Source organism: Fusarium oxysporum, chromosome III, assembly GCF_013085055.1.
Source record: "Fusarium oxysporum Fo47 chromosome III, complete sequence".
Classification (NCBI taxonomy): Eukaryota; Fungi; Ascomycota; class Sordariomycetes; order Hypocreales; family Nectriaceae; genus Fusarium; species Fusarium oxysporum.
In genome coordinates, this window is record NC_072842.1 from 4517382 (window position 1) to 4543733 (window position 26352).

The following is a 26352-nucleotide window of genomic DNA, read 5'->3' on the forward strand; positions in this document are numbered from 1 at the left end:
GATATTGAGATATTTGATATGGAATTATCCTGCACTATTTGATTACTTGGCTCAAGTATGATGAGATACATATGATAAGCGAAACAGAAGTCGGATATTCCTAAACTGTAAAACAAATGTATAACCACTATCAAGGAGCTTTTGTGAAGTTATAGAGATTGGTCGCAGACCGTGACGACAGCGTGGCAGGGAGTCATGAGCATGGCCAAACATCTTGTTCATGGCACGATTCTTACGTGTAAAAGGTACGTATAAACACTACGATATTTATGACATACTACCCGAAATGGTCTGACGATCTAAATAACCATGTTCATCTTATACCTTGCTCTGCCCAAGTCTCTTCTCCTGGGGAAGACTGTTTTTCTCCTCCTCTGTCAAATTGACATCAAAAATCCCAACCAATCCTTCAATGCGTTCTTCTTCCGTTTCGAACTTCTTAATAACCTTACGGTCACTACCAATCGTCTCCCTAACAGTGTCTTTAAAAAGGGTGAGGTTTCCGATAATCACCTCCTTGTCCTCATCCATAATCATCTTGGTGCAAGTGATGTACCTGGTAAAGAATGATCTCGGATTTGTCGATGTGAACCAAGACATGACTTCATAGTCCTGGGGTAGGAATTCCGTCTCAGTGAAACAGTAGACAGGTGTCCATATCTTTTCATTCTCGGCTGGATTGTAGCAGACGTCGTAACACCACACTTTTGTGCCGTGAGAAGGGTCTGTAGCATATGTCTCTGAGATGGAGCGTTTCTGAATGCGAATCTCGCGCGGTGCGATACTGAGAGTCTCGAATCCGTCTTGCAGAGGGAAAGGGAGATTAGGTCCCATGGAACCCATTCCTACATCGACGCCGTACCATTCATCGCCCAGGAGCACGAGAAGAAGCATATGATTCCATCCATCGTAAGTAGCGCTCTGGTTCTTGCGGACTTCTGGGTACGGGCTCATGGCGCGTGATACACGACCACCGCAGTTACGCACTTCGTAACCAAGCGAGCGAAGAGCAGTGCCGAGAAAGATGTTGTTCTCCATGCATCGCCCTCCTCGACGTCGTGTTACAATCTTGGTGTATAACTCCGCAGGATCCAGAGTGACGATCTTGTGAGGATCATAGTGAAGGACGAGATTCTCAAAAGGGACGTTGCATGTGTGATAGCGTGTTATGGCTTGCAAGAGCGGGAGGCCATGCTCTTTTGTTCGGGCGAGTGCAGCGTCTTTCAACACGCTGTTGCCGAGGTCTAGAAATCTCTTTGCAAGTTTGATGGTTTTGAAGTAGTCTTGCAGCTCAGAAGGACTGTATCGCACACGGGCGGTCTCTTCCAGTGGAAGTTGAGTAAGAGCAGTGGGATCTTCGAGACGCGCCATGGTATGAGGAGTGGACTAGGAGAAGCGAGGGATTATCCTGGCTTCATAGGCTGGCTGATAACAATTTTGATATAATTCGATGTGTCCGACTTGTACATAACAACAATGAATTATTATACACGAGGATATCTAATAATCGGACCGAAGCTCCGCAATTAGGATCCGGTAGATAGGAATTAGTTATCATCAGGTAAGACCTTGTTAAGCCCGTAATGATCGCATGACTCATGGTGACGTGGGGTAGGCCGGGGAGTTAAACCGGCCCATTCCGCTGTGATACACTGACTGCCTATTGAGGTCCAGACCGTCTTGAGGGGCAATAAGCTTTTGTTCATCGTCAGGAGAGGGTCTCGATGGGATGAAAGCGAACTTCCTTCAAACAGTCAGGACATTTGATAATATTTAACACATATTTCGATGGAAACGTTCCAGGGTTCTTCAAATAGGTTCACTGTCGGTACAAGTGAGACAAAACCAAAACTCATTGTGAGGCCTGTAATCAATTGAACGCAACATCATGACCTATCCAAACTTGCTATATTCATGCGGTGGTCGTCTCATCCTCCACAAGGAAACCCCTCCCATAACCCATTCACAAAACTCATACCATCGACAGGTGATTGATGAAAATGTTCAAAAATAGCGGGATCAAACATCTCCGACGCAAAAAGCTGAAAGGGATCCATGTTATCGAGATTAAAAGACATAGCGTCCGCAGAACCCGTAGAACTCGACCCATTATCGTGCATAATAGCAGACGCAGCATCCGGGGCAATTTCTAACGCCGTGTTAACAAAATGACCAGAAACGAAGACTGTCGGCGACGAACCTTTTTTGCCGCACATTCGCGAGAGTCTACGAATGTATTCTAGGCAACTTAGCACGAGACTATTCTCGTGATCCAGATTCAGGAATATTGCTTCTGCTTTGCTGAGGAGGAACTTCATGTGGCTGACGGATGCTTCGTCAACTACAGTGTCTCCATGTTGTGCCCAGAGTAACCGCCCGCAGATGACCAGTGAGGCCGTGAAGACTAGACGAAAGAATCAGCAGACCACCTTATAACTAATTCCAAGGTATACTTACCATAGTAAAGTGTGAAATACCATACCCCAAGATTGTTCTTGCTCGTGGAATCTACACTGATAACGGAATGAACAATGTCAATTGTAAGTTGTGCTGAGCGAACACATTCATGCGCTTCCGCCATGGCGAGCTGTATCAAGTACGATGAGCTTTCATTCGCCGTGTCATCCTGTCGGAACAAATGTCGTATCGTAGCGCTGAGCAGTGGTTTATGTATGAGAATACTCAGATTATGATATCTCATCGTAAGAATAACGCGAAGTCTGTTCGCCTTTGTGTTTTGAGAAAGAGCATCCGACTCAACGTCGCACAGTTGAAGATGTGGCGGTAGATTCGCCGCCCAAAGCCGAAGTTGTTTTCGGAGTTCACCTGAGGCCTTGAGGTGGGCCATTTCATCAGGGTCTGCGTCGTGATCGAGATTTGCACCGTACTGAATGGCGAGAGACTTGCTCATCACCTGATACATCCTGAATGATACAGCCAAGAAATCACCAGGTAGATCGGCGGCGTCAGAGGTCGGAGGTGACCATCCAGATGCTGGCTCTCGCCGCGTCATCTGCTCATCTGGGATACTCGCGGGTCTTCCTACAGCTGTGCTGAGCACTTTGTCAAGGCAGTATATGACCACCCAAGTCCGACGACGATATTCTTTCTGCACAGGATCAAGCGACCTCTCAGTGGACTCGGTGTGAAGTCCTAGTGCCATAGCCGATCGGATAACAAGACCGTAGTTGTTCCAGGCTTGCACGGAGCGTGAAGTTCCCTGACAATGAAGAACGACCAATATGAGATAATGAACTATCTCAAGACTTATGACACGCTTTGATAGCTCGTTGCAAAGGCCCAAAGCTCTTTTGTAGAAAGCGTTGGACCTCTCGAAGCGCTTCTTGGACGATGTAGTGTAGTCCCTGTCAAAGTTACTCGCCATGGCAAATACCATGTTCAGAGTTCCAAGCCATGTTCTTCGAGCTCTTGTGAAGCCGTTGAGTCTGCATTCATTGTATGTACTTCTCATGGTCTCTTCGTGAATGAAGGGGAAGACAACACCAGCTGTGTCGAAGTAGAGGTCAAGCAAAGTGTCCATCTCCTCGACAGATGGCAGGGCGGTGGGTAGTGAGTCTAGTGGTGTTGCTGAGCCTCCCAGAGAGCCTTTGCTTTGGGAGACACTTGCAACAACATTTTCTCCCAACACAGAAGCTCTGTCAAGCGCAGACGGCGCGCCCGGTGAGTGGTGCACAGCCGCGATGGCGCGAAGAAGAAGTTGCGTGAAGTTAATATTGGAGGCTTCGCCATAAAACGCCGATGTCTTTTCTTCGACAAACGTCATGGCCATCCCATTGGGAATACCTTCCTCATCCTGAGGCTCTTCTAGGCTTGTCGCACATGTCCCTGTCCCTGCTCCCGATGGCGCTGACGCTTTCGCCGGTGCAGTGGGTGCAGGTGAAGGCATAGAGTGGCCAACGTTGATGTTTCCATGTTGACATGGTGAGGTATTCGTGTTGTTACAAGGCGAGAGATGACCCTTGAGAACATCGTTCAACCGTTGGAGATTATGCTCAACAGAGCTGACACGCTGTTCGAGATCCGAGACATAGTCTTTGCGAACAATTACGTTCGTGGCAGAATCACCAGGCTCGTACATGCAGTCGAAACCAAGGGACAGGCACGACGAGCACGAAGGGCGCTGTCCATCGCATCTACCATGAGGTCAGCTCCCCGAAGGCACATTTCGGTAGTTTAAGGAAGTATACCTAGACTTGCGTGACCGACAGGCATTACATGCCAAACCAATACGTCTTCTCTTGTTTGTCGGTGGACCCGTCTCTGATTGATCCTGCTCCTGGTCTGATGGTTTCCTGGGCTGTTCTGGCATCACGAGCTAACGTGAGAGTACAAAATGTGGGGTTAGAAAATGGGAAGGGAAGAGGTGCCGGCGATGCCGGGTTCGTCGGGGAAGCGAGGGAGAACTTGAACAGTGTTATAGAAGGTTTCTGGGAACTAGCGGGGTATATCGGCACAGAGCCCCGCTAGCCCCGTCTTATCAGTGAGCTGTTATCGGGCCCAGTGGAGTCTGGGCTCTTGACCTCCGTTATAGCGGGCTTGCGGCTTCAATCACAGGCAAGATGATTGGTATTGGGCATATGTACAGTGCAGACCTATGGCCAGGGTCATATGCTCAGCCTGGCTAGCTGGGATAGCAGTGACAGGAATTGAGAGATACAAAATGGAGTCGATAATATATATGCACTAGAATCAAGGCTTGAAATTAAGGACCGGATTTAAATGCGAGTGCTGGTGCTATTTCTGCTATCAGACTCTGCCTCCGTCCAATCGCCAAGTCAAGAGTGCAAATTTGGCTGTATAGGGTAGGGTAGTGGACTTAGGATGGAGCATTAAATTTATCAATCATCGTGAAATGATAGTCATCTAATATTATCAACATATGTATCTAAACAACTTAGGGGCGTCCTTAATGTAGGTAGGTTCTGTTGCGTTCTTAGAGCTGACTGTCATGTTCTTAATAACTCGCCTTTCTGTCTGTTCTTTCATGACCTGAATTTACAAGCTTCCAAAACTCAACACCGCGTTCCCATGAGCTATCTTCCCAAACATCAGTCCCACCATCACTTCTCCATCTTCTCATATCTTTAGGCCTAGTAGTCCCCCAATTGACTTCATCGCCCTTAACAAATGCCGCAAAACCCTCATTCCAATCCTTCAACCACTCTTTCTCTTGGACGCTCAGACCCCCTTCGTATCCGCACCCCCATAACCAGATGGGAACGTCAGTGAGATGCGTAACTCCCCACTCGGCAGGAATCTTCTCCGCTACGCAGTCAAGTCTTCTCTCAAATCGATAGCGAAAAACATCTTTACCAGCTTCGAGGCCCCCTGCGAATAAGGCGTTATGGAAGCCCCGTTGAAGATAGTGAACTTGGATATTGGCGTAGATGCGCCCGAAGAAGTCCTCCCAGTTTGCGTACTCTGTTGGTAACGTCTGAGAGGGTCCACAGTAGTGGTCCATGATCTTCTTTGTAACTTCTGGGGCGAATTCTGCTGAGAAGCGTTGATACACGGCGGAATAAGACTCTTGAGGGGTGCGCCAGCGACGATACATGGTATGCTCACTCTCGCACTCGCCGTTAATCAGAGTGATACCACGGTCCTTCATTTTCCTGGCAAATTCCCCATTGTTTATTCTGTCAATGAGGTCAGCTGGATAGAAAGCATCGTCTGCCAAGACACGAAACTCTGATATTCTCATCCCGTTTTGGACCTGGACGAGTTTATGATGAGGAACAGCTCGTAGACTGGTCAGTTTCTCCTCGCCTGAAAGAGCCAAATTGATGCCGAGCCTCGTCAGTAATTCGTCGAATTGTGGCTGTTGATCCTGTAAACCCTTGGGCCTAACACCTGTGCTGTTAGAAAACATCGCGACTCGTCTTATGATTGCCTTTTCTTCAGGAACACGGAATAGCTCATGGGCTAGTTGTTGAAAACTCGAGTATGCGCCGGCGGAGTAACCGGCGACTGTGATGTTTGCAGGATCACCGCCAAAGAAGGATATGTTCTCGTGCGTCCATTCTAGAGCCATTCTCTGATCCCATAGACCATAGTTTCCTGTAGCTTCTCCATTAGAGCTCGCTTCGGCGGCTAATTCCCTGCTCCCGAGGAATCCAAACACATTGAGCCTATATGATGGCAGGACCATGATTGCGCCGAATGTAGATTCGCTTAGAAGTGACACCAGGTCTTCCGGCTTTGTGTTGCTTGTACCGACTTGAAGGAAACCCCCATGAATGTAGAAACATACCGGCCAGCCATCTTTGGGAGGAGGACCAGCAGGTACCCAGATGTTGAGTTGCAGACAATCTTCGTTGACGATAGAAGGGTGAGGCGTATTGCTACTTGGAGGCTGGGGGCAGATCCTCGTGTCATCTGTGAACTTCCCTGGCTCGGTTGCTGTGCCGTATCGGTAATCCTTGGGGAGCCGCCGGGGGACACGGAAGCGCCACTGTCCAGTCGGGGGCAGAGCGTAAGGAAGACCGCCAAAGTAGTGTACGGCTGGAGAACCATGAGAAGTGATGGTTAAACCTTCGATATGTCCCAATGACCCTGCATTGAAGATATAGCTCTCTCGGATGTAGTTGTCAACCATGGTGATCAAAGTGGAACGCAATATCACAAGGATAAAATTGCATGCACGATTGACGGACTATAATCTCAGCTATCTAATTATTGTTGGGGTTTCACTGTTACTTCCAACAACAAATCGACCAGTTAATACCCTCGTTTGTTCGCAGGCGGATCAGATGCCGGGTCTGTCGGAACTACTTTTAGAGGCCGATCTTGCATATCCGATCTCCCGCGTTAGTTAATTTCACGTCAGAGGAATCACAAGTTGGCATTTGGCAAAATGACCCGCTCGGTCCCCGCTGATTCCCCGATCGCGCTCCTCAACGTTTGGGGGAGAGTCTCTTAGCCTCGAGTTAAAGCAATTGAAAAGACGTCGCAGAGTCTGTCTCAGCATGTTCACGAGAGATCCTCATCTTATCTAATTTGTCGACAATGACTATCAGTCTCCATCGTTCAGCCTTTTTTGAGGCTATCCTCAAGCATGAGGGGTCTTCGGTCGCTGTAGTGGAGAACGAATCTGGCGCAAGCTTCTCTTACAGCTCATTGCTTAATAGCGTTGCGCATGCCAAAGAGCAGCTACTGGCCCTGACGGGGAAATGCGATACTAGTATTTCCGGCGAGAGAATCGCTTTCATGGTGGAAAGTGGCTATGAATATGTTGGTATGTCTCTAAAATCTAACCTCGCCACCACGGTATCATGTATCCAGGACTAACCCGACGACTACTACTGTAGTGACACTGTTGGCCATCCTTGCTTGCAACGCAATTGCTGTGCCACTGGCCCCTTCTTTCCCTGCGCCTGAACTAAGATACATCATCAACAACAGCGAGGCCCTCGTTCTCATCTCTTCAGCCAAGTATGCTTCCAAAGCCGAGGAAGTACTCGCGGAAGGCTTGGACAGCATCCCCTTGTTCTACCAACTTGATGGAACGCGAAACATTTCTACAATTGAGGAAGAAGTCAAGTTGCGTGACTTCTCAGATGAACCTCGCGGCGGCATGATGCTTTTTACCTCCGGAACAACTGCACGACCCAAAGGTGTCGTTCTGTCTCAGACAAATCTCACAGCTCAAGCAAAGTGTCTTCTGGAAGCATGGACTTATGCCCCCAGCGATAGGCTCTTGCATGTCTTGCCACTTCATCACATCCACGGCACCGTCAACGCTCTTCTCACACCGCTGCTGGCAGGTAGCAGCATTGAGTTCATGTATCCGTTTAACGTGAACTCTGTCTGGACAAGGCTGGCTGCGCCATTCTTACCAGCTGAACAAGCAAATGGCCACTCTCAAAACCACGTTGGGAAGACCAATGGTGTTCAGAAAGACGAGACAAAAACGCCCGTCACTTTCTTCACCGCCGTCCCCACGATCTGGTCACGAATGCTGAAAGCCCACGAATCTTTATCACACGACATGCAAGCGGCCGGCAAAATAGCCGTATCTCCAAAGCATCTACGACTTAACATCTCCGGCTCAGCAGCTCTTCCGAAGCCAATCCGCGATGGCTGGATGCAGCTCACGGGCGGAAACGTACTTCTCGAGCGCTACGGAATGACTGAAGTCGGAATGGCACTTTCTTGTGGTCTTGAGACTGCCGACCGTGTTGACGGTTCTGTGGGCTGGCCACTGCCATCTGTCGAAGCTCGCCTCATGGAAACTGACGACGAAACCGGACTTCAAAGGATCATTGAACATGGTGCCGAGATCGATAGTCATTCTGGAAAGGAGCGTATTGGAGAGATTCAACTTCGTGGACCCACTGTCTTCAATGGATATTGGCGCAACCCCGAGGCCACTACGAAGGAGTTTACTACCGATGGATGGTTCAAGACAGGCGACATCGCCATTCGACGGAGGGTCACAGAATCTGGTGTCGGAAAATCAGGCTCCTGGGCAAAAGGACCAGCGTACTTTATCCAAGGCCGCCGCAGCGCAGATATCATCAAGACAGGCGGCGAGAAAGTCTCAGCCCTCGAAATCGAACGAGAGATCCTTGCCCTCCCCGAAATCGACGAGTGTGCGGTCGTTGGTCTGCCGTCTGAAGCGTGGGGTCAGAAAGTCGCAGCTGTGGTTGTTGTCAGCAACAAGACTGGTGAATCGATGAGTCTGCAGAGTTTGAGGAGTGCGTTGAAGCCGAGGATCACGGCGTATAAGATTCCGCAGGATATGGAGATTGTTGAGGTTTTGCCACGGAATGCTATGGGGAAGGTTAATAAAAAGGAATTAGTAAAGAGTGTCTTTGGAGAGGCTGAGAGGATTAGGAGAAGGAGTATTGATCTTCAAACAAAGCGGCCTGTTATGAATGGGCAACGCGGTTAAATTGTATTCATTGGGAACATGTTTTGAATCAAATTAGTAATATTCAGCCTTCTATCTACATGAATGTTTATCCACGTCAAGCCCCAGTAACCTGACTTGACCTAAGTTTAAGCCAGGAAGAAACAGCACAGAAGCGTCTCATGACAGATGATGTAGAGGCAATCGGTTGAGAAAAAAGATGGACGGATACACGAGGCTGGTAGCGGAGCACGCTCCAAGATAGTCAAGGTATGGAAATAGTATCTATCCTTCTATAACAATTTGTGAATCTGCTGAGCTGCGCCCAAGACCTTTTCTTCTTCAAACCTCCGCCCGATAATCTGCAACCCAACGCAACGTCCATCCATAGCCATAGGATCATATAATTGTTGATTCCAAGCATCCGTCTCATTTCGAGGAATATGATCCCAGAAATACCTATCATCCCCATCCTTAGACGCATTTCCGGCTGGGAAGACCAAGGCAGTATAATCTAGAAAGTTGAAGATCTTGGTGTAACCAGTCCAGCGACATGAGCCGTGGGGGACCGCTGTGTGAGGCATAGTAGGAACCAGTAGTACGTCGACTGAGCGCCCAGAGGTTGATCGCTTGCTGTCCCACATGTCGTGATAAGCCTGTTGAGTAGCGACCTTTCGCTTGTTGAGTTGCCAGTATTCAAAGGCGGAGATTGGTTTACCGCGGTTGACGAAGGCTTCGATTTGAGGAATGAATGGTTCACCGCCTGCTGCCACAGCTCTTCGGATATCTTCACCTCCGTCGGCAGCATAGTAACCATCCTGTTCCAAGTCAGGTACCGTCCATACTTTGCAACAGAGCTTCACTTACCATGATATCTATGATGCTAGAATTCAAGCTCGAATCCCACTCTATCACCTCGTGGCCAGCAGCTTCCAGCTTTGCCACCACGTTTCTGAATACCCGCTCGACAGGTGGATGAACCTTTACCATGCCATCATCTAGCATTGATCCAATGACAAGTCGTTTTGTCACAAAGTTTTGGAAAAGATCCTCCCTCCAGGGAAGTGGCGGTAGCTGGGGGTCCATCTTCCACGGTTCAGCCTCAATCGCGAGCTTGGTCACGAGCTTAAGAGAGGTCAAAGTCCTCGCCATCGGCCCGATAGCTGATGGAATGTGCTGTTGTCCCTCGAGTGTTACCTCAACGCCGTGATAGGATAAGCGACCACTCTAGAGCTTGTTAGAATGTCTTCCTAGAACGAGATGATCAAGTCTACTTACACTCGGCTTCAAACCCCAAAGACCATGCATGTGACACGGTATCCGGATAGAGCCGCCGATATCTGTTCCCCAACCGATCATAGAGCCTCCCGTTGCTAACATAGCTGCTTCTCCACCAGAAGATCCTCCGGGGGTGAGTTTTGGATCATCTGGATGAGTCGTGAGCCCCCAGAGAGGGTTGTCAGTCTCACACCACTAGCAGCCACGTCAGATGGTAAGATCCATAAAGTCGCACATCACGTACCATGATACTCTGGGGAAGATTCGTTTTTGCGATTATGACAGCCCCAAGTTTCTTTAACGTTTGTATGAGTAGTGCATCGTTCTCCGCTGGTGCAAATGCCTTTCCGATGTAGCCCAATGTCGAGTCCAAACCCGTGATGTTAAACTGATCTTTTACTGTGACTGGAACACCGTGGAGTGGACCTAATAGCTGGCCGTGCTCTTGTTGAAACCCATCAAGCCTTCTAGCTTGCTCAAGAGCATCATCAAAGCATATTTCTGTCAGGCAATTGGTCTGTTGATGTTAGACAGACTCGTGGCAGAGTTACAGGAAGTGGGTACCTGTTTCTGCGCTTCACAGGCTCTAAAGTGACGGTTAGCATAAAGAATTTTGTAACTGTGATCTCGACTTCCCTTCTGATGTAAGCATGGATCACTTTAACAGCTGAGACTTTTCCATCTCTTAGGAGGCTTGTCAAAACCTCAACATCGACCGTTTCGGAGGAGATTCGATCAAATGTAGAGTTTGTGTGTGCTTTCCAGTGTTTGTCAATTTGCGCGTCTCGAATCGCTCGTTTTTTTGTAACGATTTCTGTCCAGGGTTCGTGCACCTTGGTTATATATTTGCTTGATGTCATCTTGAAATGATTGCAATTGTTCCTCTTACTTCTGGAAATGCCAATGCATTTACCTCTCGGCCCTTTCACTTACTACCGTCTCGGTGGCCCAGTCTGGAGATGCGGGTGGAGGTCTTGGTGTCACTCGCGGAGATAGCGGAATAGAGCCGGCTCAGCCGAAACGTATCAATACGCCTCGTCTAGAGCATACCAGTGTACCATTCGTTAATTTGCACTGTCTCACAATCCCTGACTTATTCAGGACCGAGTCACGCACCGACTTGGAAGAAAGCGGAGGGTGCGACGCCCGGGGAAAGGCCCGGGGATGCTTTTTCTCACACTCCCCTCCGCAAATTTGACCCCATCTCTCGATTCTGTTGCATCTTATCTCAATGACCTGATTCTGGGGCAAAAGCTCCGAGAGCCGATGCCGGTCTTGCCCCGCGCTCATTTGTCCACCCAACTTGAGAGAGCTCGTGCTTGGTTAGAGACTAAGGACGTAGATGACGATATTCATATACCAGTTCGCTGAACCACTGCAAACTCGTTGCTCACGACAAGATATCACGACATCACACAACTATAGTCAGTTATCCCAAGATTGAAATCAGAACGCAATGGCAAAGCCTTCTCGCAATGAAATCCATGTTGCCATCATTGGTAAGCCTCCCGCGAATATCCCATCCATTAGATAGGCTAACTCGACAGGTGCCGGCATTGGTGGCCTCGCTTTGGCCATGGCTCTGCACAAAAAGGGCATTTCTTTCACGCTATATGAGGATGCAAAGGAATATTCGGCAGTAGGGTAAGTTGTTGGCAGTGCGTTCCATTGGATTATCGCTAATGATAAGCCAGCGCTGGTATTGGATTCGCCCCTAATGGCATGCGGACGATGGACCTTATTGAGCCTGGTTTTCGACCTCTTTACGAGGCCATTTGCGTAGGAAATAAGGGTGAGAAAGCACAAGATATCTTCTTCGAGGGTATGCTACTTGAAGAGGGTCTTGGTAAGTCACGGGATCTCTTGTAAAGCTGAACCTCTTGCGCTGACTGAACAAGGTCGCGATAAGCCATGGTATGGTCATTCTGGATGGGGTCACCCTGACTATATCCGCAAATCTGTGGGTAACTTTGACAGAAATAACACGAAAGCCTTTGCTAATGCACTTTAGGCGCATCGAAAGACACTCCTCGATATCATGACCAGTTTCATCCCCATCGAGAACGTCAAGTTCAATAAACGCCTCACGAATATCGAGCAGCGACCCGACGGTGTCACACTATCGTTTCTAGATGGGACAACAGCCGAGTGCTCAGTTCTTGCTGGTGCAGATGGCATCAAGAGTACCGTGAGGGCGCATGTCCTTGAACAATATCCCAGCCAGATCGCGCCCGTGTACGCAGGTGCTTACTGCTATCGTGCTGTCATTCCCATGTCGGAAGCCTACGAGATCCTTGGTGATCTAACCGACGTTGCCAAGTTCTACTTCGGACCCAAGCGCAGCGCTGTTACCTATCGCATTACAGGAGGTGATGCAAGTTGACCATTCTCTGACTTGTTGTGACATCGCTAACCATTGCTTGCCTTAGGAGTTCAACTATCTCCTGTGCGTCGCCGATTCCCCTGATGGTTGGAAGCTCAAGGGCGCTGTTACAGAGACCATCTCCCACGAAGCCATGATGGCCGACTTCGAGGGCCCAGGCGTTGACGATCGCTTCCGACAACTCCTCGCCAAAGCCAAACCCGTTAAATGGGGTTTCTTTCACCATTTCCGCACAGCATCATACTACCGAGATCGGGTAGCTCTAGTCGGCGACAGTGCCCACGCCTCGCTACCTTTCCAAGCCGCCGGAGCAGCCCAAGGCCTAGAAGACGCCCTGGTCCTCTCCAACGTTCTCGCAGAAGTTGCCAAGATTCCCGAGCGTGGTGCAGAGCTGGCAGCCTTTATCCAAGCAGGACTTTCTGCCTACGATTCCGTGAGACGTCCTCGTGCACAGAAGCAATTGGAGCAAGCCGCTGAAGTTGGCCGTATGATTTTCTTTCAACATGAAGAGGCTGGTGATGATATGGATAAGATTCTGCCTAGGCTGCAGCAGGGAAGGTTCAATTGGTTGTGGTTTCATGATATGAACGATGATGCACAGGAGGCTGTTAAGAGGATGCAGAAGGAAATTAGTGTAGGTGGACCTTCTGTTGCTAGGATATGATGTATGTTATTTTAGTGAGGGATACTGTTTGCTAGAGCAAGACAACAGAGACCTTTGTGCTTTCGATCAATCATGACAATGTGTAGTTCAATCCAAATGTTCTTTAAGGCGCAAATGTAAATGAATTACTATTAAGATAAGCTGGCTTAAAATCAAAATTCCAACAACTTGGGAGACCTGAGACTGTTCTGGTACATTACCAGGGAAGTTCCTGCTCCAATGCGAGCAACTGAATGTCTTAGATACCTGTACGTGATGGCGATTTACTTTTGGCGACAGTCTCAGCTGGCAACACTGACAGTTTATGTCATGGACAAGATACATATCATAGTCGCCATGGGGAATAGCACAAAATTCAACTTTTTATTTTATCGTGCTAAGCTAGAGGCTTATCTCATGTATTGAAACTCAATGATCAGAAAAAGGTCTGAATTCATGATGGCAGAATGACACAGGTGGACTGTTCCACTTTGGCGAGTACTCTTCCTTGTCATACTGCACCACCGGTCCAAGAACGCGTAAGTCAGACCCAAAGACAGAATCCGAGAAGTGAACATAGTACTTTTCATCCTTGATGAGATCGCTGTTCTTCCCCCAAGCGTCCAAGATGGAATAGTACAGAGGTGCAACATGTACATCGCTCGACCAAGTTGGGAACTGATACTTGTCGTTGATCCTCTGAACTACTTCCCTTTGATACAGGCGAACCTCAGTATCCAGAGTCGCCATATTATAAGCTGTAAGTGAGGCATGGCCATGATATGATCCTCCAAACTTGGCTCGATCTCGAATACCACACATGATGGTCAGGGCAGTTAGGATACCTGTAGACATGTCTGAGATGGGCAGACTGGGCAGGGCACCTTGACCTTTTGGACAGCCAAACGACTGGCCCATGACATATGAGCTCCCAGCTGCGGCATCGGCAACCTGCTGCCACCCCGGTCTCTCTGCATAGTAACCATCAGGGCCATAACAGTTCTCATCCACGTAGATGACTCCCTTTCCTCGTTTATTTGCCAGTTCAAGGGCAGCCTCAAGACCAAAGCCTCTTCGGGCCAATGATCCCAAGCGGTAGCCTTGCAAGATGACGTCGGCTTGCTCGAAGAGTTGCATCAACCTCTTATGGTCAGTCGGGTCTTCGAGATCAAGGTCAATGGTTGTCTTGCCAGCCATCAGGGAAGAGGGTTGAGCTGGCGTGTAATCCTTGAGCTTGGAAGAATTGACGCGAATGACCTCGGCGCCCAGAGATGCGAGGGCGGCGCCGGCAGCTGCACCAGCTATGATGCGAGTCAACTCGACAACTTTGATACCAGCAAGTGGTCTTTTGTCCTTGAGCACGGGAAAAGAAACAGGCGGGAGGGCTGCACACTGGGTCTGTTGTTTGTAATTGACCAGAGGATGTCGTGAGAGAGACTTGCCCATCTCCGCTTGACGCCATTCTTCAGGAGAGTAGACAATTGACCCTGAAAGACCCTTCTCCACCATGAGCTGCTCAATTTCCCGGGCGCGATACGTACGAACTCGCTCCTGAATGATCTCATACGCAGCATCGTTGGTACGAATCTCAGTATCGAGATCTTTACTAATACCAATAAGGGCCAGCATCTTCCACGAATCAAGCGAGCCGTGAAGTTGGAACCATACGCCTTTATCACCAGTCTCATAGATAGCCGTTGCACGGTACACGAGCGGCGAATTAGAAGCACGGTCCTTATCCCACTGAGGTACAGTCGGCAACTTGATGACCTCTGGGCCTGTGACGCCGTCGACATTGACAAGTGCTGCGGTAGCGGGGTAGAGGCCTGCATGGTTGACATCGATGTTTGTTTGGTTGCGGGTGGTGATGCCGCGAAGGTGAAGGATCTCGAGACCGACTATACCGACCATTGCATGCAGGACTGCTGTTACGGCTTGAGACTTTATGGGTCCTGGGATACAGGGAAGATCATCGCCGTGGAAGTTGACTCCGCTGAGGAGAGATTCATCTTTGGTGAAACCGGGTGTTCTTGCAGCAAAGAGGCGTAGTAGTCTTTGACACTCAGCAGTAAGTGGACGGAATTCCGTGTCGACAGTGGTTCCTGCACCGTAGGTCTCTCTGGAAGTATTGGTGGTCATTATGGTGAGGGTGAGTTGAAGTAGATGGTCTAGTGGATCTCTGGCGGGTCACAGTCAAGCTCAGGTTATGCTTCGAAGTACGGCCACCTTTGTCGCTCCAGCTAATTTCTCAACAGAACAGCTGTACTTCAATTAATGGATAACGTGATTGTGCAATCCGGCCTTTACGGGTGCTCAGGCTCCAAAATGCCGTTCATCGCTTTTCTCGGCCGTGGTCGGTCCGTAAATTTGAAGTCCGGCATCGCCTCCCCGGATTTGCCCCGGCTTAGACACCGACATGAATTGGTGCAATGGATACAATGGAGTGTGAGTTCGAGTGGTGAGTAAAGAGGAGAGTGATTAACAGGTAATCAATTCACATTATTGATAGAACTATAATAATCTTGCCCGCTTCGTGAGCAATCGCTAACAACTCGTTAATTCTGGACATTCGAAATGGCACAAGAGATACGTACTGTAGCGATTGTTGGCTGTGGCGTGATTGGCATGGGATGGGCAGTTCTGTTCCTCTCAATGGGCTTGAAGGTTATCATCTCTGATCCCGCTGAAGGAGCCGAAGATGCCCTCAAGGGATATTTCGAGCAGTCACGGTCTTACATGGAAGGATATGGAGACTATGATAAGCTTATCTCCAACTACGAATTTGTTCATGATATCGTGCCACGGCTAGGTGAGGCCGACTTCATCCAGGAGGTGAATATCTTATCCATGGTGCATATTTATATCAAGAATGATCATTACGCTAACTGTTCTCGCACAGAATGGACCTGAGAGGCTAGATTTCAAAAGAGACCTTATTGAGATGTTAGATCAGCACGCTCGACCCGGTGTTGTGATAGCTTCGTCTTCGTCAGGTCTGCCATCTTCGCAATTTATCCAGCAATGCAAGCAGGATCCTACCCGCATACTCATCGGCCATCCCTTCAACCCCCCTCATCTTATTCCCCTAGTCGAAGTAGTCCCGCATCCCGACACAAGCAGCCAATCTGTTAACACAGCATTGTTGTTCTACAAATCTGTTGGAAAAAGGCCCATCCTTCTTCATCACGAAGTGCCAGGCTTCGTATCAAACCGTCTTCAAGCCGCTATCAACAATGAAGCATACGGTCTCATCAGCAGGGGAATTGTCTCCGCGGAAGATCTTGATGCAGCTGTTACATCTGGGCCTGGACTTCGCTGGGCTCTCACGGGACCAATTGCTACAAATGCCCTAGGTGGTGGAGGTGGACCTGGCGGTTTTGCAAAGCGGATGGAAAGGCTTGGACCAGCGATTCGAAGCTGGGAAGATGATATTTTGAAGCATAGGTTCGATTGGAGTCCGGAGAGAATGTTGGAGCTTCAGAAGGCTGTGAATAAGAGCTTGGGTGCTGTGAAATGGGACAAACTGGTGGAAGAGCGAGACTTGGTACTACTCCAACTCCTGGACGCGAAAAGGAACACAAATTCTATGGATGGAAGCACATAGAGGTCATCTACATAGCATATCTATAAGCGTCAGAGTATAGATTCTTAGACATGCCCAAGAGAGCTGATGTCAACCCGTCCCAGATGAATGTGGAAGGAGAAAGGCCAGTCACCTCGTACCATCTCATGTAGCGCTACGGACTGTCTGCACATTTTTTATCCGACATACGAGGCTCATAATGATGATTACAGTGAACTAACATATCTTGTTCATTGAGATTGTCTCAATTCATCTTGCCAAGATCGCAGGTTTCATGAGGTTGCCTTAGCATATTTACTTCTTATCCATCCAAAAATCGAACCAGTCAACAAAGCTCTTGAAACTCGCCTCTTTAGCCCACTTCTCATAGAGATCAGTCAACCGGGCTCGCGACTTGGTTGCAATGTCAGTACACATTTGGTCTCTAGCTTATGAAAGAAACTTACAGCAAAACCATGTCCAACATTGGCAAAAACTTGCATGTTGAATTGCTTGTTGTTCTCCGTCAATATCTCAATCGTCCTGCTTCTCTGTGCGGGCTCGAACAGTTTATCAGTACTCGGTACTGAGAAGAATATGGGTTCTTAAATCAGTTAGCTTATCTGCAAAAAGATTTGATATCTACTCGCCTTGGACGTAAAATACATCGCTTTCTTTCAAGAACGAAGGGTGGGCGATGGCGCCGACTTTACAAATGCCATCCGCAGACAGTTGCTGGCAAACGAATCGTGCTCCCCAACTGTTACATTTTAAGCAAGTCAAATGGAAACTCATATCATGATAAAATCTTACCAGTAGCCAACGCAAGCAAATTTTACGTCATCACTTGTGCCATACTGAGTCTTGACTGCCTTGACCCATCTGGCAGCAGCCTCCTCAGACGCCTTGAGATGCTTGTTCTTCCATGACTCAAAGTCAAAGTTTGGGTCACTTAACGGTGTTAAGGAGTGTTTTGTAACAGGATCCTACAACTGTCAGTCTGATGCACCTCGAAAAGTAAAACTCAACTCTTACACCAAGGAAGTAATCGACACCGAGAGTAAGGTACCCGCACTCGGCGAACGCATCCATCATGAGGAAGCTGTTGATATGCAGCCCGAATGCATCAGGAAAGAAAATAAGAACATTTCCATTAGACCTGTTGGGATCAGGTTTGGCCACGTAAGTGTCGATGCCGTCAATCTGGATCGTAGAGCCAGTAGCTTCTCCGGAATGAAAAGCGCCTTTGAGACAGCAGAGGTCTGCTGGCTTCGCGAGTACGTTATCCATTTTCGTAGGTACTCTTTGCTGTACCATTCGACTAGATTCTGCAATAAGTCTAACATGGCTGTGAGATATAGTTTAGTTGTTGCCGGGATCATCGGGAAGTGCTCCCCGATACCTTGATGACTTGTTCCCTATGGCGCGGTGTTGCGGGGCAACTCCAAGTGAACGACGACCGGTTACTAATCCAGGTCTATAGTAGCAGAGCTTTTTAGTTCCTTGTGACACATGAAATTAATCTTCAGCTTATAGAAGAAGGTCAGCCTTGTAGTCACGTAGCCTCGTCTTTCCGGGGCGTCTTCAAAACCTCCCTGTCATTTACACCGCTCTCACGCGGAGTTTAGGTCCACGAAACGATCAACTATTACTTGGACGACTATACATGGCAGGACTTATGATAGCTAAACCAACATCTTTCAATATCAGGAATAGTAAGCTTTAAATTGATCACTACGTCGACTGGGTCAGGCTCTCCCAAGCAGAAACACAATACAAGATCAAATTGCACGCGGTGCGCGAAGCTTCTCCCTGCGCTCTTCGTCGGCGCTGTATCGGTAATATCCAATCATGGGATCGGCGTGAGGGATCGAAATCTCGTCTTTAATGCGGAAGGTGTGGACATACGAATCTGCGAGGCGGACTCGGCGTTGGCCATAGTAGAAAGAGAGGGGTGCCATAGAAAGGTTAATCCGGCTAGTTCTGGTGCATTTGAGTAGGTCTTTAAATACTTGCTGAAGGTAATAGGGCTTGTTCCCTTGCGAAGAAGGAGGTTCTCAGCCCAGAAGAACTTAGAGCCGGGGACGACTCCAACAGCGAGCTTCTTAGCCGACACGGCAAGGCGTTCGGCCGTTTGGGTATCGAGACTCCCAAAGCCATGTGCATCGTCAGCCTCGATTCTCTAGAAATTGCAGTTTACCATGGAGAGGTGATTCGCAGTCCAAAACCTGGGGTGGATCGCGAAATCCGGGTTCTCGACATTCAGGCTGTGGTATGACTTGATAGTTGTGCTAGGCATGATTAAGTTCAGCGGCATTGCTGCTGGAGATTTGCTTGCCGAATAAATTATTTTCCTTGGAATATTTGGGAGAAGTTGTATAAAGTGGAAAGACTTGGTGGAGGGAAGGGTAATACAGTCAATCTTCGGTACGATTACGCGGAGCTCAGCGTCGTACAACTGCTCAAGTATCAGTGGCAGCCAATTTGAATCAGGCACGCTGTGCTGCAGCTTACTCGGATTGTAAACAGGGGATACCAGTGGACAGTAGCCAAGCATGGTTGGCCAGGCTCTCCCTCTCCGGCTCACACTGGCTGCTCAATTCGGAGCTGTACAAGGCAGAGTCAGTCACTGAGCGTCACTTGGTGTAAATATCGGACAGGGCGCAGGTCACGTTCAAGTCTACGGCCGTTCACAGAGCTCGCCACAGGTTTCCCTGTCCCTCGATGACATGTTCAGCCAGTCAGTGGATGGATGGACTGCCACGACACCTTCATGTATAGAGCGTTACTGATGGATCCGTTGTTCTACGACTGGGTGGTTGTAGTTATCACGTCAGCAAAGCTTCATTAGTACGCTACCCCCCTGCCGGAGTTGCCAATGTCGAGTTATCCATCTTTCATCCAAATTAATCTGCTCTGCTCTGCTATAGTTGGTTTCCCCATAGCATGAAAGTCGATATTTTTATGCTCTGTGGCATGACTTGAACCTATACCAATACAAAAGGATACACCAAATGTCAACGTTGTTCACATTTGTCGTTCATTTCTGTCGGGGACATGGAATGAAGAAGTGTCGACGTTCACTATTTCGATTATTCCGTTGAATTAAAGTCCAGAGCAACTGATCAGTTAGTTTCTATTTGTTCGGTGAAAATTGTGTTGGCGGTTGGACAGTTCCTTGAACACGGAGTGAACGTGGCTGGACTAGTCAAACGTGAGATTCAACCATGAAAACTAAACGATTGCTGGAACGAAACATAAGTGCCCAGGCCTTAAGACCAGTAATTCGAGTAGGTCTACCTTGGCAGGAAGCCTTATGTTATAAACAGCAACAATGACCAAGCCTAGACTGGCAGTGACAGTGTATAGTTTTATACTGGCGCTCATGTTAAATTTACTACAGTGATACAAAAAACATATCGGCCATTATTTTACTGAGACATATGCAAGGAATGTTTTTATTATTCTGTCAGTTATTTATGCTTGCTCAAAAGTGGACTCAGTTGTTTGGGATCCTCAGTTGCCCAAGTATGTTTTGCACAAACATCATCACAAAGTAAACCAAAATGGCAATCAGCCATCACCAAACTTGCCAATAGGCAGAATACCTCAGTCTGAAAAATAAATACCAGGGCATCGCGTTTTTCAGTCCACTTTGGCGTTGCATTGACGACATTACTATACGTTGTCTTACAAGATCTTCAAGAACACTATCCTGTTATTGTAAATGTCTTGGCGAGTACTATATTCTCAGAAGACCTCGATATGCCATCTTCTTACTTTGGCTTGGTAAAAGACGAGACGAAATACCGGGAATGGTCGAAACACGGAAACTCGTTGTTTAAGAAACATATAGCATCCGGAAGTAAATGGGACGTCGCTGGGAAAGGAAATGAATGCCTCCCTCTATTGGACAACATCTATCGCAGAGCAGGAAAGAAATTTGCAGCAGGTGATGAAAAGAAAGAAATGACGGTATTCACTCGCGTCCTGGCCCAAGAGCATCGAAACATGCGAGAACATGCTCTCATACGAGAACCAAGGGTGGGCGTTAGCTTGGCTAGATTTTGGGTAGCGCTCAGGGATGTCAAAACATCCAACGCCGACGGGGAAGAGTCAGAGGTCAGCCGGCGAGTCTCTACGCGGGTAAAGACACAAACCACCAACTTGGGGTTCATGGATCCAGAGGAAATGAGCTTAAGCCAGAGCCAGGAGAGCAACGTATCCTTTCCATCCAGTGTCCCGATCAGTGTATCAGGGGTGTATACTGAGGAGCAAGCACCTGCGCCGGATCTCCCGGTGGAGGATTACACTGTTCAACTGGCATTCGCTGTATTGAACCACATCCTTCTGTACACGCAAGACCCTCTTTTAGACACGCCGGTTGAGATCCGCCAAAGGGAGCGATGGATTCTCAACATCAACAGCAAAAGTATCACGGCAATCGACGATGGAGGGCTGAGTTTGGTAAACGATGTTGGAACAAGGACAAAGAAGTCAGTCGTCTTGATTGAGGCAAAGAGGCGACTCGATGTCTGCAAGGACAGTAACCAGCCAGTTGTGTCCAACGAGCTCCTAGGACAAATGACATGTGAGACATTTGGGGCGCGATCATCTGGTAGAGTCGAGCATGTAGGAGACAATCTTTTCATTATCAACATTACTCAGCATTACAGGTGTTTCTTTCACTTTGCCATCACCGTACCGCAGGTCGAGGGTATCTAGAATGGAGAGACACCGGGTAAAGCGATTCGTGTCACAGCGACGAATTAGTTAGATTTTGCAGATGCATCTGAGAGGAAGGTTGTTGTCAGGAATTTATGTCAGCTGGCTAAGTACATGAGGGAAGAAGTCCCCAAGTGATTAAGGCCTTGAATAATGTAAAGTTACTATTCATGTTACTTAGCGAGACTAGATTAAATATTTTGCGATAGCTTAGGTCACGTACCAGTGCAGTTTTACTTGCGATATGGAAGTGGCAGATGATGCCTGGAGTGGCCATCTTGGCTCTTTGTACCGTGGTACAGAGAACAGTCGTGTCATTCATATAACGTAGCTCCTACAAGTAAAGCTCTGATTCCCAAACATAGGTCCATCTGAACAATTCACGGAAGGTTATGGTATCATTCAATTTACGAACTTCGAGGTCATGACTTTTGATATTATGAACTGAACTATGTGTTCCCGAAAGGGAGATCCAGGAGAGCTTTGCAAGGAGAGCAATGGTTACTCACTGTTCAGAAAGGCGTGATCTGATATAACTACAATAGTGCGACTGTTAAGACAGTGACAGTAAGTTTCTCTCGCTTTCTCTTTGGTTTGCCACTGCAAGTCCTGAGGCTGTCAACTACAACTTGAACATATTCAAGCAAACACTTTCATAACTGCCACTGCCACAGATCGAGAACACTTCTCGTTTGAAACTGGTAGTGACAGTGGAACAAGAGGTCTTGAGCAAGGGAATGAACAGGTTTGAGACTATAACTCTCTTTACCCTTCTCTCTTCTCATCATCCATCGCACTTTGCATCAACACCAACATTAACAACATCAACAATAATCAAACTCAGTCTCCTTGTCAATCAATATCAAAGATCACCATCTACGATCAGAAGTGCTATCTCCCATTATCACACAAACGTAACCCTACTAACACGTAGTGACTCACCAGGAAATCATGGCTACCTTCCCCGTGATCACCGTCTGCACCGTCGGACAACTTGGCTTCTGGAAGTCGTCCCTCGAAGAAATCAAGGAGACGTACCCACTCATCCGCGCCAATGCACCTCGTCGCTCTCCCACCTTTCTCCCGCCACCCCTACCCGTGAAGGAGAAGGTGGACGAAATTTACCGCTTCCAGTGGGCCGTCGACGAGTGCATCGTCTTCCTCCGCGAGTACGCCACTAATGGAGAGGAACTGATGGTGCTGCGAGTCATCGAGTGGCTAGCTGCAGCTCAGCGCAACGACACCGGCCGTATCCAGCGAGCAATTTGGACTATCGACCCCGACCGCTTCCGCCGAGAGATGCGGGAGGGCCATACTCATGGTAGCAGCGGACAGGCTATTCAGGGCCCTGATGGTGGTTCCAACGCTGGTGGTGATGCTGGCGGCAATGTCGGTGGCAACTGAGTTGTTCTGTTGGAGCAGAATATAAAGCGCAAGGATTCTATGGGAAAATTCTTTTTGGAGGATGAGTCAACGTCTGGGGGTATTACTGCCTTGATGGATTGATGTTAGCGCAGTTCTACAGTATGATTCTGTCTAGGAAGGTCGCTTTGGAGGTTGTTGGCGTTTTGCTTAGATGACGAAATTGACGTTCGATTTTCTTTGGGAATCATCATTTTTTTTCATCATGTTTGTGAGAGATGCCGAAGAGTCCTTCTAGAAGTCTCTGTAGAGTCGATATTGAACCTTACATCTGAGTGTAGGCGTCAGCTATTACTCGGCGACAATAAGCGAGCTCATTGTGAATGTGAGATCAAACTAACAGAGGCTTGCCACGGCACAGTGGCATTTGGCTACGAAACGATATGACAATAGTGTTTGAACAGCATTTTACTTATATATAGGAAACTAGTCTGATAACTAAAACGAATGTGCTTGCTATTTTACTCGCTGTTTACAAAATCGGGAACCAAACTGCCCTGTCCCAATCAACATTCTGATTCTTGGCTTCGATTCGTTCGTGACATGTTCCAAACAGCGTATCCCAAACCCGGGTTTGCTTTCCGTAGTTGTGACTCTTTCTATACCCCTTGCGATGATGAAGGTCATGATCTTCAATGACCAACTCCATACCAACACCCTTCAAGAGCCAAGCCAAGGTCGATGGTGGCATGCCGTAGATTCGGAGACCACTGTGACCCAGAACCTCGGTGAAGGCGATGTACTGATGGCAGATCCACCATTCATAATAGCCCAGAGGAAGACCGAGGACTTGGAAGGTCGCCCAGGTGAGAAAGGGAATGCCAACCATGTCGAAGAATTCCTGCTCGTGGTCGGCGAAAGCGGCGAGGAGAGAGTTGGGATGCTTGGTCAGATGGTGAGTGCGGTGATACTTCCATAGCCAGTCGATATCATGCATGGCGCGATGGTAAACGTAGAACCAGAAATCGAGAACGATGCCGTAAAGACCGATCTGAAGCCACAGCCAAGCCCACCACTTCGGGTCGCTCATCACATCAGCAGGCGCTTGCGCCGCTCTATATGTAAGATGCGTCGCCATAAAGATCCTCGATCCCGTTGTCTTCCAAAGCGATGAAACGACTTTATCAACACCAATATCAGGAATTCCATCTCTTTGATGAGCATCTCCATCTAGAAACCCATATTCATGCCCAAGCTTGGCCGTAGCTTTGACAGAACGAACAACCGACCAGCTGAACGATACAAAGTAGAGCATAAAGACAATGAACGGATGTAGTGCTTGGCCGGTAGATGAGAGCCACGATTGATGTATAATTATCGGCACAAAGGCGTGCAAGAGAATCCAGACATGGCCTTGCCATTGGGAGAAGTGAGGAATGCGTTCGGATTTGGCGTGCACGGGAACCTCTTTGCCCGGGATGATGGGATAGGTGTTTAATACGTGGATAATTTGTTGATGGACGTTCCACTCTGACTTGTCGGCGAGTGGCCAAGTCGACTTCATCGACTGAGTCGTCGTCATCGTAAAGGTTGTAAATAGTTGCTTTGTTGTTGTGATCGTTTGACTTTATGGTGAGGTCAATGCTTCTTATCAGATATGATCAATCATCGGAGATCTCAGCCTTTAATACTTATCGATCTTGGATCAAATGCCGAGGCAAGTTTGAAGAGGGACACACATGGAAAAAGGGAATGCGATAAAGTTTCATGATCATGTGCGTTATAGCATCATCCCGCAATTCGCAAACTTAGCCCTTTACACACTTATCCACTCTCAGCAAGGGCGGCGGCACCAACACTTGGATTGGTATAGGTTATTCAGCGCCTACTTGGGCTGAAATGGATACCTTAGCCTTTCCTGGACAGTACTGCCGAACAAGCTTTAGATGCAGAGTTCAAGTGCTGTTTGGTATCAGATCATCTCGTGGGAACCTTCACATGTTCCTTCAGCTGAGCCATTCACTTTGTCGCAAACTTGCCTTGAATGGAACTTCATGACGAAAGAATGTGACGTAATTTTAGATCTGTCGATCATCCTCAACATTTTGGGCTTCTCCAACTCGTTAGAAGGTTCCACGCGAAGCTGTTTCTGGATCGTGACGATGCCGTTAGTGGATTAAGGGTCTTGTTCGCGATTCCTTATTGGGACTAGTTTGCGAGCGAGGGTCCGAAAAATCTGCTACTACCTACAGCCTCGGCTTGAGGGGCTCGATCACGCTAGCTACCCTGCATACTGTCACTTAAATCACTGCTGTGTTGTCAAATCGTGTCGATGTTGATGTATATCTAGAAGACTAATGACTCGATCTTGAAACTGTTGGGGTAATTGATATGCGAGACGCATCAGAATCTGAGAATATCGCTTACAACTCTAGCGCCATACCCCCGGATTTTCCCTGAACATCATGCAGTAACTCATTTGCCAAGTACCGATGTTCTTTCTGAACGCCCTAAGAAGGAAGAACACGATGCAAAGCCGAGCGAAACCCCTTGTTGGATAGAATTCCCAACGTGCCTGCAATAATAATGATGGCGTGGCCTTAAGAGGGTGTCCACACTCCCATGTTCTTGTGACGGCTTACGACTTACAAACCCCATTGTGGTGCGAAGAGGAGGGTGAGGGTACCAATGTGGGTGTACATGTTCTGGTCTACTTTGTTCAGAGTCTGCGTTCCTGAGGGATAGTGCATGAAGTAAAGCGTGCGTCATCGCCGTGGTGGGTGTCTAGCCGGGATGCTACTCGGAATTTTAAGCCGTCTGACAAACAGCCCAGAAGTAATCATTTAGAATTAAGTGGCATCAGGCGTTGAGTTGATCGAATAACTGTAGGTCCCCTTCGATGACTGATGGCAGAGCCTAGCGGTAGAAGAGTTCACGTCTTCCAATCTGCTGCGATTAGAAATACTCAAAAAGTGATATTTGTGACTGGACAGCGCTTCAAACCCATCTTGTAGTGGCTTAATATCCCCGGATTGATTACCAGTAGCTTTGAATCTAAGTGGATAGCCGCAGCAGTTGACGTAACACGCCATCAAGTGGGATGAACAAGCTCATGTGCCCACGATACTGTTGGGAATTTTAGCTTGTCCTCAACATGTTGCGAGTACAGCGCTTGGCGATCCATCCCGAGTCTATCCATAATTTCGAGGAGCGCGAGGCCCGCAGATCGAGATAGAAGAATTCATCGCTTTCACATGCTATCAGAAGTTTCTCGAGTTCTTGCGAGCCTGTGTCGAAGAGGTTGTTGAGAGATTAGCGGGTGGCAGGGGTTCGGCTGGGATAGCATGATGAATGATGGAGCAAGAGCTTGGTAATGGATTGAATGGCAAGGGCGAGTTAGCGAGACCTTAAGTTGTTACTCAGTCTAGTACGGGTCCAAGTATTGAGCGTCTTCAACAGGGTCTGTTCATGCCTTATGGTCGTGAAGCCACTCAGCAGTACATAGACTCAAAAGGGCGTTCTACAGA

At 48.1% G+C, this 26352-nt stretch overlaps 12 protein-coding genes across 12 annotated transcripts; 5 read left to right on the plus strand and 7 right to left on the minus strand.

The window, feature by feature from the left end:
- Positions 1-261: 261 nt before the first annotated feature.
- FOBCDRAFT_219419 (uncharacterized protein) lies at positions 262-1440 on the minus strand. Its single transcript, XM_054703971.2, has one exon. The coding sequence runs from the start codon at positions 1369-1371 to the stop codon at positions 319-321; it is 1053 nt and encodes a 350-aa protein (XP_054559946.1). The 5' UTR covers positions 1372-1440; the 3' UTR covers positions 262-318.
- Positions 1441-1804: 364 nt separating this feature from the next.
- On the minus strand, positions 1805-4405 carry FOBCDRAFT_249151 (fungal-specific transcription factor domain-containing protein). The gene is made up of 4 exons (XM_054703972.2): positions 4209-4405; positions 2458-4154; positions 2201-2404; positions 1805-2149 (listed from the first exon to the last, which is right to left on the minus strand). Exons 1-4 carry the CDS (start codon positions 4328-4330, stop codon positions 1929-1931), a joined length of 2244 nt encoding a protein of 747 aa, XP_054559947.1. The 5' UTR covers positions 4331-4405; the 3' UTR covers positions 1805-1928.
- Positions 4406-4975: 570 nt separating this feature from the next.
- On the minus strand, positions 4976-6616 carry FOBCDRAFT_129551 (Alpha/Beta hydrolase protein; the record flags this gene model as incomplete). The annotated part of the gene is made up of 1 exon (XM_031177680.2): positions 4976-6616. One exon carries the CDS (start codon positions 6614-6616, stop codon positions 4976-4978), a length of 1641 nt encoding a protein of 546 aa, XP_031048813.2.
- A 351-nt stretch (positions 6617-6967) lies between these two features.
- FOBCDRAFT_219422 (uncharacterized protein) lies at positions 6968-8943 on the plus strand. The gene is made up of 2 exons (XM_031177681.3): positions 6968-7255; positions 7329-8943. The coding sequence occupies exons 1-2, from the start codon at positions 7027-7029 to the stop codon at positions 8912-8914; spliced, it is 1815 nt and encodes a 604-aa protein (XP_031048814.3). The 5' UTR covers positions 6968-7026; the 3' UTR covers positions 8915-8943.
- Positions 8944-9111: 168 nt separating this feature from the next.
- FOBCDRAFT_179538 (amidase signature domain-containing protein) lies at positions 9112-11010 on the minus strand (the record flags this gene model as incomplete). Its single annotated transcript, XM_059608552.1, has 5 exons — positions 9112-9690; positions 9740-10099; positions 10151-10345; positions 10395-10667; positions 10771-11010. The coding sequence occupies 5 exons, from the start codon at positions 11008-11010 to the stop codon at positions 9166-9168; spliced, it is 1593 nt and encodes a 530-aa protein (XP_059464542.1). The 3' UTR covers positions 9112-9165.
- A 455-nt stretch (positions 11011-11465) lies between these two features.
- On the plus strand, positions 11466-13216 carry FOBCDRAFT_317593 (uncharacterized protein). The gene is made up of 6 exons (XM_054703974.2): positions 11466-11649; positions 11698-11794; positions 11845-11996; positions 12049-12110; positions 12162-12497; positions 12580-13216. The coding sequence occupies exons 1-6, from the start codon at positions 11607-11609 to the stop codon at positions 13195-13197; spliced, it is 1308 nt and encodes a 435-aa protein (XP_054559949.1). The 5' UTR covers positions 11466-11606; the 3' UTR covers positions 13198-13216.
- A 389-nt stretch (positions 13217-13605) lies between these two features.
- Positions 13606-15315, minus strand: FOBCDRAFT_129746 (CoA-transferase family III domain-containing protein; the record flags this gene model as incomplete). Its single annotated transcript, XM_059607854.1, has 2 exons — positions 13606-14204; positions 14241-15315. The coding sequence occupies 2 exons, from the start codon at positions 15313-15315 to the stop codon at positions 13606-13608; spliced, it is 1674 nt and encodes a 557-aa protein (XP_059464543.1).
- A 435-nt stretch (positions 15316-15750) lies between these two features.
- On the plus strand, positions 15751-16867 carry FOBCDRAFT_238314 (uncharacterized protein; the record flags this gene model as incomplete). The annotated part of the gene is made up of 3 exons (XM_054703976.2): positions 15751-16008; positions 16076-16663; positions 16829-16867. 3 exons carry the CDS (start codon positions 15751-15753, stop codon positions 16865-16867), a joined length of 885 nt encoding a protein of 294 aa, XP_054559951.2.
- A 186-nt stretch (positions 16868-17053) lies between these two features.
- Positions 17054-18028, minus strand: FOBCDRAFT_238315 (dienelactone hydrolase; the record flags this gene model as incomplete). The annotated part of the gene is made up of 5 exons (XM_054703977.1): positions 17054-17152; positions 17206-17317; positions 17385-17498; positions 17552-17724; positions 17774-18028. 5 exons carry the CDS (start codon positions 18026-18028, stop codon positions 17054-17056), a joined length of 753 nt encoding a protein of 250 aa, XP_054559952.1.
- A 2475-nt stretch (positions 18029-20503) lies between these two features.
- Positions 20504-21463, plus strand: FOBCDRAFT_199298 (uncharacterized protein; the record flags this gene model as incomplete). Its single annotated transcript, XM_031177684.2, has 1 exon — positions 20504-21463. The coding sequence occupies one exon, from the start codon at positions 20504-20506 to the stop codon at positions 21461-21463; it is 960 nt and encodes a 319-aa protein (XP_031048817.2).
- A 951-nt stretch (positions 21464-22414) lies between these two features.
- Positions 22415-22867, plus strand: FOBCDRAFT_271708 (uncharacterized protein; the record flags this gene model as incomplete). Its single annotated transcript, XM_031177685.2, has 1 exon — positions 22415-22867. The coding sequence occupies one exon, from the start codon at positions 22415-22417 to the stop codon at positions 22865-22867; it is 453 nt and encodes a 150-aa protein (XP_031048818.2).
- A 490-nt stretch (positions 22868-23357) lies between these two features.
- FOBCDRAFT_130103 (uncharacterized protein) lies at positions 23358-24407 on the minus strand (the record flags this gene model as incomplete). The annotated part of the gene is made up of 1 exon (XM_031177686.2): positions 23358-24407. The coding sequence occupies one exon, from the start codon at positions 24405-24407 to the stop codon at positions 23358-23360; it is 1050 nt and encodes a 349-aa protein (XP_031048819.2).
- Between the last annotated feature and the right edge of the window lie 1945 nt (positions 24408-26352).